Source organism: Trachurus trachurus (assembly GCF_905171665.1).
Source record: "Trachurus trachurus genome assembly, chromosome: 3".
NCBI lineage: Eukaryota > Metazoa > Chordata > Actinopteri > Carangiformes > Carangidae > Trachurus > Trachurus trachurus.
This window is the reverse complement of record NC_139893.1, coordinates 16,478,478-16,496,559: the sequence shown is the minus strand read 5'-3', so window position 1 is coordinate 16,496,559 and position 18,082 is coordinate 16,478,478. Positions and strand designations below refer to the sequence as shown.

At 39.5% G+C, this 18,082-nt stretch overlaps 1 protein-coding gene across 1 annotated transcript in view; it reads right to left on the bottom strand.

Annotated features, from left to right (window-relative positions):
• Positions 1-18,082, bottom strand: part of mdga1 (MAM domain containing glycosylphosphatidylinositol anchor 1) — a gene marked incomplete at both ends in the record, with an annotated part of 167,527 nt that overhangs the window by 37,596 nt on the left and 111,849 nt on the right. Inside the window, 5 exons of the mRNA XM_084001722.1 lie at positions 1,040-1,339; positions 2,629-2,958; positions 4,853-5,122; positions 16,003-16,135; positions 18,049-18,082. The exon at positions 18,049-18,082 is cut by the window's right edge and continues 163 nt beyond it. Of these exons, the coding sequence (XP_083857848.1) occupies positions 1,040-1,339; positions 2,629-2,958; positions 4,853-5,122; positions 16,003-16,135; positions 18,049-18,082 (1,067 nt within the window). The remainder of the gene's footprint in view (positions 1-1,039; positions 1,340-2,628; positions 2,959-4,852; positions 5,123-16,002; positions 16,136-18,048) is intronic.

Below are 18,082 nucleotides of genomic sequence, written 5' to 3'. Positions count from 1 at the left end.
ATTTTTTGGTGTAATATGCATTTATAACCTCCTGATATCCATGAACTGATGATTTTGTAAAAGTAATGGGATCTTGCTATAAAATGTGAGGAATAATCAAGTGCCCAGCAACCAGCCAGCATCTACAGTACATGCTGCTTCAGGTGACAAGGTTTTTTCTTTCTTCTGATTTGATTAAATAATAATGAGGGGGTTATAGTGTGATTATCTAAGGTGACAGGTCACATAATGTTTTCCGAGCTTGTTCAGTTTCATGGCACCACATGAAGGTAGCTGTCCAGGTAAGTACACAAAACCCCTGAAATCGTGTGTTACCTTAGCCAGACAGATCCTATTCCTCTATCAAAATTCATCCTCAGGGAGTTTTACAATGGCAGACAGGCCCCACTGGAGCGCTCACAAAGGGGAAAGGGTCGGCTTTTAAAAAATCAACCTTTAAGCCACAGAAGTGAAGTGTGTCCTTATATCTCCTTTTTGTACATTCCTTAAATTACCATACAATACCTAAGCTGTCTTTATGGTTGATAATTCTGAGCAAAGTGTCAAGATTTAGTCACTACTCGGGGTGGGGAGTAGTAAGTGTAGTGACTTGATGGGTCTCTCATATTACCATAGCAACAAAGAGAAAATCTGCTCATACAAACCATTATCCACAAGTTTCCGAACGTCATATACGGTCAAAACCGGAAGCCGGTTTTGCCGGTTTTGGTAGAATTGTATGTTTACGTTTTCATGGTTTTCAGTCGTTGTCATAGTAAACGCATGGATCGCTGGCTTTTAACACAGATGTCAATTTGTGTGATATCCATTGTTAAAAGCTGGTGTGATGATCCATGCGTTTTACAGATTTTCATTGAAAAAAAATAAAAAAATCCATGCATTTAACGCGACTACCAAAACCATGGAAACGTAAACATAAAATTCCACCGGAAGAGCAAAACCGGCTTACGTTTTTGACGTTCGGAAAAAGGTGGATAGAGGACTAGTTGTTGTATACAGTACTGACATCCCGGGTGAAAATAATCAGATCCACACTTACACTGCACATTGAGTTGGACCTGTGCCTCTCTGCGTTTGATGTTAAGCCCGTTGTATGGAGCAGTCTGGCACCGATACAACCCCATCATGTCCCTGCTGACATTCCTCAGCCTCAGGCGGCCATCAGGAGTCTCCATTACAGTCTTTCCTGATGGCATTAGCAGGTCCTTCTCCGTCCTTGACCACAGTATAGGTGGACGTGGTTTACCATCCACCACCAAGCACACCAGCTCAGCGTTGCCTCCCTCTCGCACACTTACTACTTGTGCTCCTGGCGGGACTGACAGCACTGGAGGAGAGACTGGACGGGATACGGAAAAAAATAGTAAGAAAAGTTTTAGTCAATTACTCCTAGTAGGTAGAAAGAAATATACTGTAAATAATGCATTTGAAAAATATGAATTATCTTTGCAAAGACAAAAACTGCTGCAAGAAAAGAAAATAACCTTCATATGTGATTTTTACTATAGGAATCTATAGGAAGTCTCATGCATTGTAATTTGTACTACTTAAGGTCTTTAAAAGAATAATATAATTTTAGTATAATACTTTCTAAAGAAACGTGGTTTGACTATCACTGCTCTAAATGGTCCACCTCCTGACTTGTTATATAACAAGTCCGGAGGTGGACATGACTTCAAAATTACTAATTGTTTAAACAGAGAAATTGGATACCAGAGACGGACGGATAATAAAAATGCATAAAATAAAATGACATTTACAAGGACGGTCTCACCAGACTCAATGCAACATGGAGACATTAAAGATTACTGCTCAGTATTAAGCATTAATATTAAGCAACTATGATTCTCTGTGTAACAAGGGCACAAGGTATTTACCGAAGCTGTTCCTAAATTTATCTGTCCATCTAACCTTTGTGCAGTGGCCAGGAGAGCAACAAGTGTTGGGCGCTGGTTCATCAGTTTTTTGGTCTCCTGAACACTTCATCTGTCTAATTAAGAAAAGATGTTCACTTTATTTGCTTGTGCTTAGTCTACCTACATGCATTTTCTTGAGCTGCAGTGCATTATCTCTCTCAGGTCCAGAGAACATTTGCATGCCCCTTTGCACAGTACAGTACATAGTTTTCTAATGCAGAATGTACAGTCAATCATGACACCAAACAAACTGCAAAGCATTTTGAAGTGAGGCATTAGAGGAATCACAAGCAGAAGTATGTGCTGTTATGTAGTGGGTTGATTTCATTCCTGAGTCTTATTGTTTACTGTTTATTTGTTTACTGTAAAGAACTCCTTTAGGTGACATTGGATAAAAAAGAACTTATAAACTGAGTGTGGAAGAAAAAGTCAGCTTGGATCATGAATTCTCAGTGTACAATCTGAAACATCCTACTAACGTATAATCAGAGCCACCACATTTACTTTATGCTCATCACTGGCTAAACACATGATTTACATTGATTTACAGTTCATTGGATCATCTTGATTTGTTCATAATTGTAATTAGGATACTGGAAAATGTATCCACTCAAGTATTTCGTCATTTCTTTTCACAGTTTGAATTAGCTATTTCGCCATAACTTGATGGAAATGAGAAATATGAAATAAAAAAAGAGCAGTAAAATCCCACCACTGTTCTGAGAAATGTTGACGTCCACACGAAGCTCTGGGACTCTGCTGCCTGGGAAGTTCGCCACACAGCTGTAGGTAGCCAAGTCTCTGAACTTCATGTCCACGATCTCCAAGCTGCTTGTGCCAGGCGCCATATCAGGGTCGCTGCGCAGCAGGATCAGGCTATCCGAATTGAAGACAGGTGCACCATTCTTGTACCAGGTGTAGTTGACCTTGTCCTGTGGGGTGGCATCGACGTGGCACGACAGCTTGAGATCCCGACCCATTTGGATGGTCTCGCTGTCCTTGTTGGAGTCTGGTGTAATTTGGAAGGTCAGGTTACTCATTGCTGTGTTTGGCAACAGAGGGATGAAGAAGAGAAAAGAAAGGGTTAAATTTGTGATACAGAAATGGATGGTTTGGTGGAGCTAAATATATATAAATATTAACATTTCTCAGTTCACACATACCAATTCTTCACATTTTAATGGTACTGGCTCCTAAATCAAATTCACAAATTCATCCTCATTCACAAACTCGCATATAGCAGGTTCCACAAGAGGGTGCTACTTTTATACAGCAAAGTCATTACTAAGACTAAATGGCACAAATACATGTGTTTGCCATACATCTATATGCATATGCAAAACCAACTCTCTTGTGTCTTTTGCTGTACCTTTTTCACATCTGTAGATGTTTGTATGTATTTAATATTCTTGTAATTGTATGTGTTTAATATTCTTTTTGACTTTAATTTTACTTTTATTTTAATATTCTGCTTTACACAATCCAATATAGTTGGTCGCAAATATTAATGAATACTTTGAGCCCAGCTGAGCATACTTTTTAGGACAAAATACAAGGAAGTGGTTGTGTAATGTGTGAGTAAGGGAGACTAAAAAAATGAAAAAGTCTGATGGAGTTGGGGTGGGATGGCTAATACAAAACCGTAGACGAGTGTGTGACATAGTGTATGAGGAAAGAGGAGGGGGCAGCATGACAAAAAGAAACCAAAGGAGAAGGAAATTGGAGAAGAAAGAGAGAGAGGAAGTGAGAGGAAGAAGGCAATTGTGAAGGAAGGAGAGACAAAAGCAGCCAGATACAGAATAAAATAACACAGGGATAAGGAGGAGGGGGGAAACAAAATCAAGGACAAAGAGTAACTCTCACACTGTCACATTTAATTTTCAGTTTCAAAGGCTGCGTTTCCCCAACAGATTTCCATGTTGAATACAAAACAGCTCTCTGTTCCCCACCAAGGGGAGAGACAGGCGATGAGGAGGAGAGGAGGGCTTGATTTAAACTTATCTTGAGCTTGTTAACAAGATGCTTGGGTGGAGCCATGGATATGAGGCAATGACCATATGGTTAACACAATCCTGCAACTTTACCTGCTTAGTGTGAAGAGAATACTGGGTGCACCTTAATGTGAATGTGTAATTTGCCTTCCTGCGAACGTCTGTCTCTATGCACTCACTGAACACACTTCTGTGTGTGTGTGTGTGTGTGTGTGTGTGTGTGTGTGTGTGTGTGTGTGTGTGTGTGTGTGTGTGTGTGTGTGTGTGTGTGTGTGTGTGTGTGTGTGTGTGTGTGTGTGTGTGTGTGTGTTTCAGTCACTGTCTTGCCACCTGTGCTGGTGTGACGATGCGTTCAGGCCCATTAAGCTAACAGGAGAAACCCATCCAGCATACGTTCTCTACAGTGTTAACTAACAGAAGAGACTGTCGCTAATTGCTTCCACTCCAGTCTAACTAATTGGAGTGAATAAAGATGATTAAAGGGCCTAAAAATAGCCTGAGGGGAGGGAGAGTGGAAGGCTTCTGTTTTAACGGCAGGGGAATTAGAAAAAGAGCGATACTTAACCCGCCTATTCTGACAAGATTCACATCAGCTCTCTCTAATGATGGATCAACTGCTCGCGTGTCATGCACCACACAGACACATACAGTAGTTTACTGTATACATACGCATACATATTTGCACACATTCACATGCATAGTCATAGTGAAGCTGGGACAGGACATTTTGACGTATGCATGGACTGATATAATAGAAAATAAAAATACTAAATGAGTAATGTTTCCAGATGCTCAGTAGGGTAGCTTTAATATTATGGACCAAGCATTTTAACCCAAATGAGCCAAAGGGAGGGAGGGGAATCATATTTGAAAAAGTTCACTAATAAATCCACCACCTCTTGCTCTTCTAATCCCTAGGAACAATCACATGCATGCGTTACTTACTCCTGACAACCACATTGACATTCTTGCGCGCAGGGTTGCCCACATTGTTGACAGCCGAGCAGTTGTAGAAGCCCCCGTCGGCCGGTGTTACTGCTCGTAAAGTCAACTTTTCCCCTCGAACTAAGGCACTGAGGGGGAGTTGGCCAGGGTAACGTGACCATGTCACATTGGGCCTGGGAAAACCTGCAGTCACCTCGCAGGTTAAACCCACATCCTGTCCAGGATCCACCACCACGGTGTCGTTGACTGACAGCCGGATCATTGGGGGAGCTAAATAGGGTAGACACAGACAAGGGAGAAAGAGAAGAGAGAAGATTTTAAGTGCAAATCAATTTTTCTGCCGCTATACAACAAAACCAAATAGTTTTTTGCTTTGCAACTGTTCTACGGCTGTGGTAATATGATATGTTAAAACAAGTCTGAAAGCAATCATTTTAACTGTCTCTGCACCTGTCACATCTGCCACATCATGCAAACAACGGTTTATCACTGAGGTTGCAGGTCTTTGCATGTGAGTGACGACATTATTTAAGTGAGAACAGGAGAAAGTGTGATGTTAATGTGCATATGAGTGTGTGTATATGTATGTGCACTGATTTATTATGGAATGACTTTCCTAGTCAAGTCAATGAACATGAGGGTAAATGTTTCATTAATTATTTTTAGGACATGGTCAGGATCCTGGTCAGTAAAAAAACATTGCTCATTCTGGCAAATGTATTTACTTAATATTAAATTCAATCATTGTTTTAATGGCCAAGGCAGAAGTTAGAAAGACTGAACTGGTTTGAATGTATTTTCAGCAGTAATGAACTCCCATAAAACCCACACAGATATTTACTGGAAGGCAGTTCCAGATGTCTATAGAAGATCACAATTTCACTGAGTAAATCCCAAGACACACAGGCCAAGCCTTGACCTCCAATCAAAGCACAGCACACAGTAGCCATTTATAATAGTGTTCCGACTGCAAATATGATGTAGTGTGTAAACATGATTGTATTTGTTTCTCAGTGTGTGTTTGTGGTAGTGGGCCATTGTGCATTCAGAGGGTGAGGGTGTTTGAGTTTCCATCCTTTTCCCAGCACACAGCAATCAGTAAACCAAAGGTAATTCATGTCCCTGTTCCCCTGATCTCATATCGTCACTATCTTCGCCAAGTCACTGCGTCCATTTCCTGTGACTGACCTAACAGGGAAAGTACAAGATGACCCAAAACTGCAGAGGATAAATAAATAAATAGACAAATAAATAAACCTGTCACCAGACAGAGATCGATTAAAACCCAGCAGTTTCAAAAATCCAAATAGGGCAGAGCAGTGGAAGCGATACTGAGGAGGAAGGACAGAATAAAAGACAGGACTCAAAGGGGAAAGGGCAAAAGGAAAATGAGATATTAATAATCTAATAAGATGTTTGGAGAGAGGGAGAGAAAAAAACATCCACATTGACAGTGCACTAATTACAGTACATGGGCTCAACATGAGTTTATACAGTTAGTACCAACTGCACAGTCACTATAAAGGCTGTAAATAAAACTGTCTTGATAGTTAAACGCTTTACAGTCAAAAGTGGCCACATAGCACTGGTTTTTGAGTAGCTACATGTTGGTGAAGACCCAAACCAGAGAAACCAAGACTGAATTTTAGACTTGTACCCAAATGTATTGGTTGAATCTGTCAGTTTAACTGGAATTCTGCTGATTTAGGGCAAAATGTAGAAACGTATGTTCTATTAAGAAAACAAAAAAGGCAAAACTAAAAATGCATTCATCTTTTTCTCTACCCGATTAACCTTTTTTTTTTTTTTTTTTTTACTAAGTCTACTATAAAATGCTACAGGGTAAAAAATGCTACCCACAGGTGGTCAGCAGGAGTTTAGTAGACTAAATGGTTGATCCATGACTACAATAATTCCTGTGTGTGCTGTTAAAAACCTCTTTGTAAATCAAGACTCCCTGTGTGGTAACTATTAGAGTGTGCTTCATTTGGAGCATCAAACAGAGCTGCCCAGCAGTGTAATGATGGTGAAATACATGTTTCTCATGGTTATATTGTCTGGGTCAATGTAAATCTGAGATCTTTTTAAAGTATTCAAAAAGCTTCAGATCACACAGTTGCACTACCGGCAACATCTTGTAATAGGTTTTTTTTCCATATCTTGCCAGTGGGCATTAATGGGGTGACAGGAAGGTAACATTGAGAGAAATGAGCTCGCGACCAAAATGTCACCTATTTAAATCCCAAGAGTGTCTACAAAAATCTTTGTAGACACTCATCAACTACAGTAAAACACCCTGTGGCAAAGCAGTAAAGTCCCAGTTTCTGTACTGGAGATGCCCCAGTGGTTATGAATTACTAACCTGTGGTTGTACTGTTGAGCTCTTATGTGCAAATGTAACTCTGTTTCTCTAACTATTTGATCAAGTTATAACAGCAGAGAGAGGGAGAGAAACACACAGGTCATTCTATTTCTATCTTAAATGGGTGTGCCCTACCTTCCTCTTCTGGATTAAGTATGCATTCTTTATTAAGAGGTCATGTCACATCATATGGTAATTTTCTTTTGTTTGTTTTTTCTTTAACAGTCATGTAAGCTTTTATGCTATTCTGTATTGTTTAGTGTATGGAAGCATAATGACACATTACAAAAAATAAAAATAGAATGTTGCCGGGGTCATTATAGAGATGGAATAAAAGCAAACAATAAACTTAGCCAAGGAAGCTTTTAACTGAACTTGTTACACAGTTTTCTCCCTGTTATTCAGTAAATGAATTCATTTTCTTCATATATGCTTTTTGTTAGGAGAATTTATCTCCTCTAGGCACAAAAACAAAAAACTAAAGAAGGGCACACATACACAGACACACACAGACACACACATACAAAATAAAGAGCTGGAGCTACAGTGGTAAACACCTATTATATTTGCCAATGTGAATTTATTCCAATTCAGCGGATGAAGAAAGATGAAAGAGGCGTACACTCTCTAATAGGTTTAGATGTTTGTAGAAAATAAACAAATCCAACCTCAAAGTCAGAATCAGATGAACCTACAATAACCTGACTAAAGAATTACCTGCAGCAGTATGTGTCATCTGTCATCTAGTGCCAGTCACCTCTTTCTACCATTAGCAGTACTTTTATGGTGAATTGGAAAAGAAAATGGGTCTTGCCCAAACTGGACACTTCCATGCCCTGTCTTATATCACGGTACTACCACTTTGAAACAGTTAAAAGAGAAAGTATTCACTTGTAGAAAAGTCAGCCCTTCTCACAATTGACTCTAGAGGTGGAAATAATTGGCTTTATGTGAATTTTGGTGTGATTTTTTCTTTAACAACAGTAACAAACTTGGTCAGTGCAGGTCTTGACATACAGACCTGAGGCTTATGTGACTCCGTGCCTGGTGTGAAGTTGTACTGTCAGTTTCCTTCCTACTTTCTAAATCCAACTGTAACTTTCACTTCAGCATCATTATCAAAAAACACACAATACTACACTTTGCATATTTTTATAAGCAGGAATAGGTAGAAAATGTGTGTCTACATCTTCGTAACATTTCTTTCTATGTTTCTTTTTTTTATGTGGGCTCTCGAGGACAGGAAGGTGGAAAATCCAGGCTTTTATCAACCTGAGAGAGTTAAATCCTCAGTGAGAGACTGACCTCACTGAGTACAGGAAGCAATTCATTCATCTAATAGACTTTACGCAGTACATCCTCTCATCTAATCTCTTTTTTTAACAGATTGCAATCGCTATAATGAAAGAGGTGCACAGAGGCTCGACAAACTAGTTTACAGATGCGTGTTTCCACTAATATAAGAATGCACGCAAGCCTGTGCGCACACACACTTGCACTCTCTAAAATGGATGACAAAAATGTCCATGCAAAAACACACACATGCTAATGGGATATCTCTTAAGCTAATCTCAGTAGTGATGGCTCTCAAACTGACAAGAAATTTCACTGGTATAACAACTGCAATCAGCACATAAATAGCACTGTCCACTCCAATTGTATCACAGCACCAAGTAAAGCCATGTAGGGCTGAAGAGCTTTCTAAGTATCAAATGACCCTCAATGGAAATTTTGCCTCTTTGTTAAATACAGGGGAATGAAGTATATAGATAGGGGATATCTTGTTGCTTAGCTCTATATGTTGTCATAACTAATTACACTGGTACATCAAAGAGAGACTACATGTTGCTTGTGGCTTCCCTCTGAGTGTGTGTGTCATATATACATGTAGACTGGAGACTGGAGGCTGGGTAATGATAGCATGTGTCTGTTTGTTTTACCCCGGCAATTCACCTGTTCAGGGTCTGTCCTGCCCCCTGTCATGAATGCTTTGATTATCTTACACATGAGGCGACAACCGGGACCAAGATGTGAATGAAAGCAGAAGCCTCATGATAAACAGGGGTGTCTTTTATAACATTTCAGGTGACACACTACACATTTCAAAAGTAAAGCGATTAAGAGGATAGGACAAAGATTTGATGGCACCAGGGGGATAAATGACACTTGGTCAATGATAAAATTAACTGAAAACCAAACGTGAAAAAAAAAAAAACCTGTCATGCTTGAGAAGAATTACAACCCACAGTACAAAGTTGGTCAAATTCACAGGGCACTGAACAGCTGTGTCTTAATTGAATGGATGCATGACGTCAAGCACATGGTTATTTTGGCTGAAAAGAAGGACCTGTGGGCTTAGTGTCATAAACATGTCCTTCTTTTCAAGGTCAACCCTCTGGACTCCTCATCGTCCTGGTTTAGATACCGCCAAACTCTCACATACTATATTTTTTATTGTACTGTATTTATTTATTATATTATTCATTATATTATTATTTACTGCAGTCTACTGAAAATCAGTAACTTGCTCAAGAGATAAAAAAAAACAAATAAATGAAACATTTAATCTCCAAGAGGAGAATAGGGCCATTTAGAGGGAGAAAGTCTGAGAAGAGGGGAAAAAAACACAAAAGAGAGGAGGGGGGAGTAACTGAGGATTTGAGAATTATGGCTTCAATTTCCTGGGGATGTGTGGGTGATGGCAACGGTGGAATCAGCCTCTTCCCAAAGTAAAAGGATTTATGTGCGGCACAACGGTTTACAACCAGGTAACAAATGCACCTTTCTTCCACTCATACCCCCTCTATTCCTTTTCTCTCTGTCACTTTGTCACATCTGTATCTTCAGCATCTGTCTGTCTATTTACTCTCGTCTCTGTCTCTAGTACCGCTATCTTATTTCCCTTTGTGTTCACTCAATATAACTTGCTTTCTCTTGCTATCATGCTGGGTTACAAGTTTCAGCCTTAATTCATCCATGACGTGCTTTCGGAGGGTTTAGTAGGAAGAAATAAAAGTTTGTATTGCACAAAGCAACATTGGTGGTTACAAAAGTGTCAGTTTAAAATATGGTCATCCAGCAACAAAATAGTTGCTGTTGATTTTTGTTGTCCAGACAAGTTAATTTCCCAGGGATGATTTAGAAAAGGACTGTTGCTTAAGGCAGCATCTTTAGGTCAGAATAAATTGAACATATTTAATCCAATACCTTGATAGTGCATTAGAAACTGTTGCCAGCCACAAAACCTACAGTACAGCACAAGACTAGCATTTTCTGGTCAATAACTAAATCATTTGTAACATAGAAACATGTTGTGTAGTGTAAGACACAACAAGCAACAACTGCAATCATTTTTTTGGTATTTTACAGAGTAATCATGTGTGTTTATTCTTGTCATTCTCTTTTCTTTAGTTGCTCTCTATTATTCCCTCTGTTCTCTTTTGGACATAGATTACAGCCTTACATAAAACTGACTCCACAAACGCAGTACAATATCCTCCCACGGAGGTTTTACAGTACTAAGGGTTATTGCAGATTGTCCATTGATCCTAAGTTTTCAAGGGGGAAGTCCGACACAATAGGATCTGCCACCTATTGATCTAATCATATATATCATGCACTTGTACAACTGTCATTTTATTGTGAAGGTATACTGTGGTAAGAGTTACAGTAATCAATAAAAGACTGAATCATCTTGGCCATACTAGGGATGAACTGGCTAAACCAGTCTGCTCGTGTGTCAGCAGCTTTAAATCATAGTGTGTGTGTTTTTTTTGTGCCTGTTTCATAGTGTTGTTTCATTTTGCTGTGATTCAGCATTTTTGTCACATTTATATACATTTATATGGGAGAAAAATCGTTTTGCAAATTTAGTAAATGTATGTGCTTTGACACCCAGAGCTTTCAGAGAAACTGTTAGACAATCTCTGATCTATATTAGCTATAAATCATTGAACTAAACCTGGCAATTATTTTCAGTGTGAACTGCATAGACAGTCAGTTTTGCATTTTTTCCCTGTAATCCATTAAAGAAAAAAAAATTCCTTTCACTACAAATTGGAAAAAATGTGTTTAACTTGTGGATAAAGTTATATTTCTGTACTTTTTTCAGTAATTTGTTGGTGGTGTTCGGGCTCTTGCTCAGGGTGATGGGGGAAAGATCCTTGACATGCTTAAGGCTAATATGAAGAGGACAAGAAAGTGTGAGGTGTGACGTTACAAGTGATTGGTTAATTGACTTTTCATTTTCATCTACCCATGTACATTTTCCTTTTCCCTTAAGAAAAACAACATGTGACAGAACATAAAGTCCACATTCAGTTGTGGCAGAAGTTAATCTACTGCAATCTAATGTTTTGTTCTATCCCTGTGCATCTCTCTGCCTTATTCCATTACCCTCTCCACCCCTGTACTCCATCGCTTTAAATAACATGTCAAGCTCTGCAGTATTGCCCCCATGTTCTTTTTTATGAGCGGCATGGGAAGAGGATTTGGCGGCTGTTGGCAGTTACTGGAGGGCACAAGCCCCGTACTCAAATCCCAGGCTGAGATTATGATATAAAAATCAATCAATTCACTCGTCCCAGCACGGTGAATCAGCGGTGATGGCATGACCTAGTTGGATGAATCTAATCTAACCAGTGACTGACGCTACAAGGACAAAAGGGAGCTCAGGAGGGAATAACAAAATACACTCATTAGATAAATATTTTAGAGGATAAAAACAAAGCAGCAACTGTTTGCTTTCATTTTTTGCAATCTCTCTATCTCTGTGTCTATCGGTCTATTTCTGGCCCTGTCTTTGACCACTTTGTATCTCTTTCTTTTCATCTGTTTTCTATCTCTTTTTAATTTTCCTCCTTTTTTGGATTTCCCTGTCTGTCACTCCTGTCATTTCATTCTCATTTTGGTAAGCTGTGACTAGAGGTGATTTTCTGAGATAACAACTCATTTGAAATGTGTTGTTATTTTTGTTGTGTGGCTTGAGTTTGTCGTTTTTATGCTGCCACTATGGGGTGTCTCTGAAATGTTTAGGATGACCTCTGACATACTGACCGCTTTTTTTCTGGTGTGAATGTAAATTCCCTCTCTATACAAAAAATTGTCAGTGCAGAAGTACTATTTAGTCACTTGGCAACAGAAGAATAACAGCTGACTAGCATCACTGGATTTTGTAATCCCTGACATCAGTTGTTTTCCACTTCAACTGGCACTTTAGTGCATTTCCCACACAAACAACCATTAATAGGGTCATACATGGAAAAATGTATAGATTGTGATTAAAGCAATGATTATATCACACAATAAGAAGGTAATGGGTGCACAGACAGTTTAACCCTGGATGTTCATGCTCTCTACTGTCATATTCCTGATTGGATTCAGGCTTAAAAAGTGCGTTAGCGTTTTAAAAGGGGCCCTTTTCCAATCATTTATGTTCTGCTAGTAGTTACCTGTAGAGTTTGCTTTCAGATAATACTGGTAATAGTGGCTCTTCTTATTAACACTGGCTGCGCTGCACCTCAGGTGTCTTTCAGAAAAAGGGAGGCTTTTTAACTAATATTGCCTGTTTCAGTCAGAGGCTCAACTGAATATTAACTAAGTACGAACTTCTCTTTGAATGTGAATCATGCCACGTTACTCTGGTGGAGTCCAGAATAGAAACAGAAATAGAAATTTAGCGCAACAGGTCCCCTCCAATATCAGTAGCTATAAAATTAGGAGTGCAGTGCATTGTGTTGAGTACAGTGTGTGAAATACAAATGTGTTAATGAGGTTTATTTTGAGGAATATGTGCAGAGAAAAACTGTCAAATGAAATAATACATAGGAATTTCCTGAACTGCATCTCCCTCCACCCTACTGCAACAGTCTGCTTATACCATTAGTTATCTGAGCGCTGGGGAGCAGGTAAGGGAGTGTACACACACACACACACAAACACACACACACACACACACACACACACACACACACACACACACACACACACACACACACACACACACACACACACACACAGAGAGAGCACCGAGCACTAAGGAGTACAGTACTGTATGTGTTTTCTATCACTGTGTGAAGCTGTGAGGTCCAGACAGATTGACTGTTCTGGTAAGTCTCCTTGCCCTTATGCCGGCACCAGGCAGACACTTATTGTAGTGGGGGTTGTGTATCTGAGTCTTTGTGTATTTATGTCTTTGTGTGCGTGTGTTGACTAAGCCGTGGGGATACAATTGATCTCAGCCACGGGAATCCAAAAGGGGATGAGAGGCAGACCCGGGGAATGAGAGTGAGGAACACCTATCTCACAGTAGGAGCATTAAGACTGTTTGTTTCACTTCCCTGCCTGTTGATTTTCAACTGTACAGTAGCCTAGTTACAAAAAGACAAGTTGCTTTAATGGATAAGGTGAGGGTATATACATGTATATTTTATATACTGTATATATATACACACACAAAGGTATACATTCAAAAGCCATGCATATGATATATGCTTCAATAATTTAGAGCGACTTAATCACTCTTTTATCTGCACAAGCCAAGGACTTAAAATTCACAGACATTTGACCTTTTTTTCTTTTTTGTTCCATTTCAGTCTCGCTTTTTATTTCTCTTTCACCATGATCCATTTACTATCTGTAATCCTATGTGGTGTTTGCTCTAATTATTAACATGTCAGTGAACCACAGTACATTCACCTGAAACTGATTCATTAGTGTCGCTCTTTTTTCCAGAGTATTTCAACAAACCGTGTCCATCTTTCATTTTCTATCTGATTTATTCACAGGGTTTCATTTTCTCCTCTTTCCATATCTGTCTACAACAACCTTTTTCTCGTTCTCAGTCTTTCACAGAGATGCCAAACTCTGCCTCATCTCCTCTTAACACAACATCAGTCTGGCAAGTTTTCTATATTCTCAAGTCCTCTCCACTTTCTGGGGAACTTTTTCTATTATCCAAATGAGTCCTTATTGCTCAATTGATAAGCTTCTCTTGAAACAAACGACTAAACAAACAAATATAAAAATACAGAAAATAAACTTTTGCTACAACAACAAAACAAAACAAAACACTTGTCTCTTTCCTGTGTAATGTGCGACTAGATAACATTAATGTCATTACAAAATGATAGTGGCTGGAAATTGATCAGTCAGAGTTGTTTTCAACAGATTTTCTCTTCTAAGCTAATGCTGGCTATATCTTAATATTGAATTGAGCAATAGGAGAGTGGCATCGATCTTCTCATCTTACTCTGGGCAAGAATGCAAAAAAATTGTATTACCCAAAATGTCAGGCTATGGCTTTAAGGGAGCATTAATCTTTCAGTTTTACATCCAGTTTGGAGATTTAATGTTTTCCTCACAAGACTGTTATTCTAACCTACAGCATCCTTTCAGTTTAAAGGGACAACGAGGAGTTTTGGAAAAGCGAAGCGTTTTCACACTACATTTATGAGCCTCCGCGCGCACCGTAAAATTCTTTTGACCGGCGCAAGACGGACTCATGTTTTCATTCATCAAGAATTAAAGTCAGAGGTTCAAAGAGGTTCACATACCATCGTAGTTCCGACCATAAATGGCGATTCAGCTGCGTTATTCTCATGACTCGTTGCGAAACCGAAAGTAAAAAACGCTGGTCGGCTCGACCAGCATCTCCGCCACCACTAATAATAACAAAATAACGATAGAGACAGAATGATATATTTATCGAAAATGGGCCCATTAACAAGTGTGGGAAGCGGAGATTCATCCACATTAACGTGAGACTTTTTTATAACCGAATAGAAACTCCTCGTTGTCCCTTTAAGCACTCATTACAACTTTGCTCTTTCCACATTTTAGTTTGTATCTATCCTGGTCCTTTAACTGTGAGAAAGATGGGTTTAAACACCAAACATTAAACAGCCTTCATATCTTCAAATGGTTCTTGAGCATGTAGAAAAAACAAACAGTACTCTCAATTTGTAGGAAAAAATGTTCCATTATGACTTTTCAACCACTTTTCAACCACTGAGACAACTCAAATAATCTGATGACTGATAGGAGGGCTAAAGAACACTGTAAAAACCAATAAAGGACATAACTATTTAGCAAGGCTTATAAACATTAATTCCTGTTGGCATTTAGAAAATGAGAGAAAATAAATAGAAGGAAAGAGCAGTAAAAAAAAAAAAAACTGAACATGTAGGGGTTTTCCCTTGTGGTGTATGTGCCTGACCATAACAAATCTGACAGCGATGTCAGCAACAACGCTGTTGTAAGTAACAGAGTTGCCGGGCGGTGGCGTGGAGATGGACAGAGTGGTGTGGAGTGAATTGGAGATAACAGGAAGTGTGACAACTGAATTACAGCTGACAGCCCTGAGATGAGCTCTCAGCAACAGAAAAACAAGACAGATAGACAGTATGACACGCTGGGAGGCAGGCGAGGAGATGGAGAGACCGAGAGCGCAAATTTGAGTGGAAAGTCAAAGGGCAGAAGAAAAACCCAATTAAAGAAAAGAAGACGAAAGAGAGAGAGAGAGGAAAAGAGAGAGGGAGAGTGAGATTAAAGGAAGTGAGAAAATGAGGGGATGAAAGGACAATGCTATTTCCTGAACAAGTGAAGATGGGCAACATTTTAACAATGAGAGGAAGAGACATTCCTGAGCAAAGATACAGCAAGTGTGCGGAGGACAGTCAGATGAGATGAAAGACTCAGAGACATTGAAAGAGAGTGCATAGGTCAAAGAAAGGAAAAACTGATGCTGTTGTGAAGGCATGTGCATGTCCTTTCTTTTCAAACAACTTACTGGTAGCGTTTGTGAGCCTGAAGGTGACGGACTCATCATTGATATTACACACATTGCGGACGGACACCTGGCAGGTGTAATCAGCAAAGTCCTTCGGTCTTAGGTTTTTCAGCTTCAGCACCTTGGTCTCACCCTGCAGGGGGCAAAACACACACATACCAAGACAACGTCTTTATCAACACCACATTATCAAAAAAATATCTGTCCACATAATCCTTTGTGTAATTAATATGGGGGACACATATCAATCTAAACATAAATCTGATTGTAGTGCATTGCCATTACATAACTCATAATATTGCATCAGAGAGAAACTCAAATCTTTTTATTTTAGTCTTTCCTAAACTGGGTTGTAATCTTGTGTAAAAGTCACTTCAATTTTTGATGAGCCGTGTGATAAACAGGGTCAACGACACACTGAGATGAACACAGACGTACACACTGACACGCACACACGCTCACACACACACTGTGTTTGTATGATGCCCTGATTATCAACTGAAGCATCTATCATCTACATATGAAGTAATGTGAATTATGAATTTCAAATGGATTTTGCATGAGACCATCAGGAAAATGGAAATCATCTGATTGTCAGCGCAAACACAAAAAGCTGAGTACATCCATCCACTCCTGGCCTGTTCATAAAAAACTACTGCTAGTAGTTTTTTCTGCTTTTCTCATGTAGACACATAGCTACCACTGATGATTTTTCAGATCGAGGCTTTGGGTCTGTCTGTCTGCCACAGAGGATGATGTGCTAACGCTGTCTTAGACTTTCCTGGGAAGAGCTCTGCTGGCTGGCTAATTGAACTCTGGGGGCTCTGCTTTGTGGCTGACTGATGCTTTGATAAGTGGAGGAAAGAGAGAGCTGTTGTTTGAAGGCAACAATTGTGCGCTCAGGCAGGGAGATCAGGCCGGGGGACTGTTTATTTAGTTAGCTTTCTGGCTATTGCGAGCTAACTGAACAAGTAACTGGCTGACTAATGGAAGGGGCCACGAGTTTCAACTCGCCACATACCGACAAAGAAGAAAGAACAATAATTCCACGCCCTAATGGTTAAACATTTGATTTTGATTTTCTATGTGCAAACATGTCTCTGTATGTGTTCCTTCTTTCAGTATACAGTGCATTTTAGAGATACTTTAACTCAGATGGCCAATGTGCAGTTTGGGATGATAGCAGGGTACTGTAGGTTTACCCCTCAAATGCTTGTTCTCTAACAAGAAAAAATGCTTTTAGGATGAGTACTTATGTGTTGGGTGACTGTGGCCTTGTCAAATAACAAGCTGGGCAACTGCTGCCACAACAAAAACTTCATATCAAATAAGAAAGCAGGACAAAGCAGCCATCCCTTTTCCTTTTAGAGAGCCAAAATACTACACATACTGTACTGTACAGTACATACTGTATGCAATTGCATCCACAACATTTTGTAATGTACCTCCACACTTGGCCTTGTAGATTACAAATGTCAAATTTAGCTAAACATGCTAATAATGGTGTAGAACAGACAAGCTCACTGTTTAGGGCCTGGCATTTTTGCTCTTGTGGTTTTTGAGAAGCAAACAAAAAATGATGGAAAAATGTATTAAAAAAAAAAAAGATATGAGTGCTCATACTCTTTTAGTGCTAAATATCAGTGTAACTGAAGCCCCCTTTGACATTTAGAGACATTCACAGCTTGACAGACCTGCCACACCAACCAAGGTTAAAGCCTCTGAACAACTGCTGTTTGGAAAGAGGTTTTGTGAACAGCCACTTCATTTTATATGACCCCGAAGCTCCCGGGTCAAACCCATGAAGTTTGAACTGGATTTGTGTTATAAAAAAAAAATGAATGTATGAAGAGAAATAGAAGGTGTAAACAAAATAAAAGCATGAGAGAGATTTAGAGTGATTTTTTTTTTCAAGGCTAAAGCAAAAAAGTACAGGAGGAACCAGTTCTGTGGGGGGAATAGCCACTTTCTGAAGAGAGACACAGAAAGCATGTTGCGACTGCGCACCTGGCAGCGTGTCTGTGCTGTGTATGTATTCATGTGTACCTGGGTGTAAAGCGGCTCATAGATGTCCACTCCG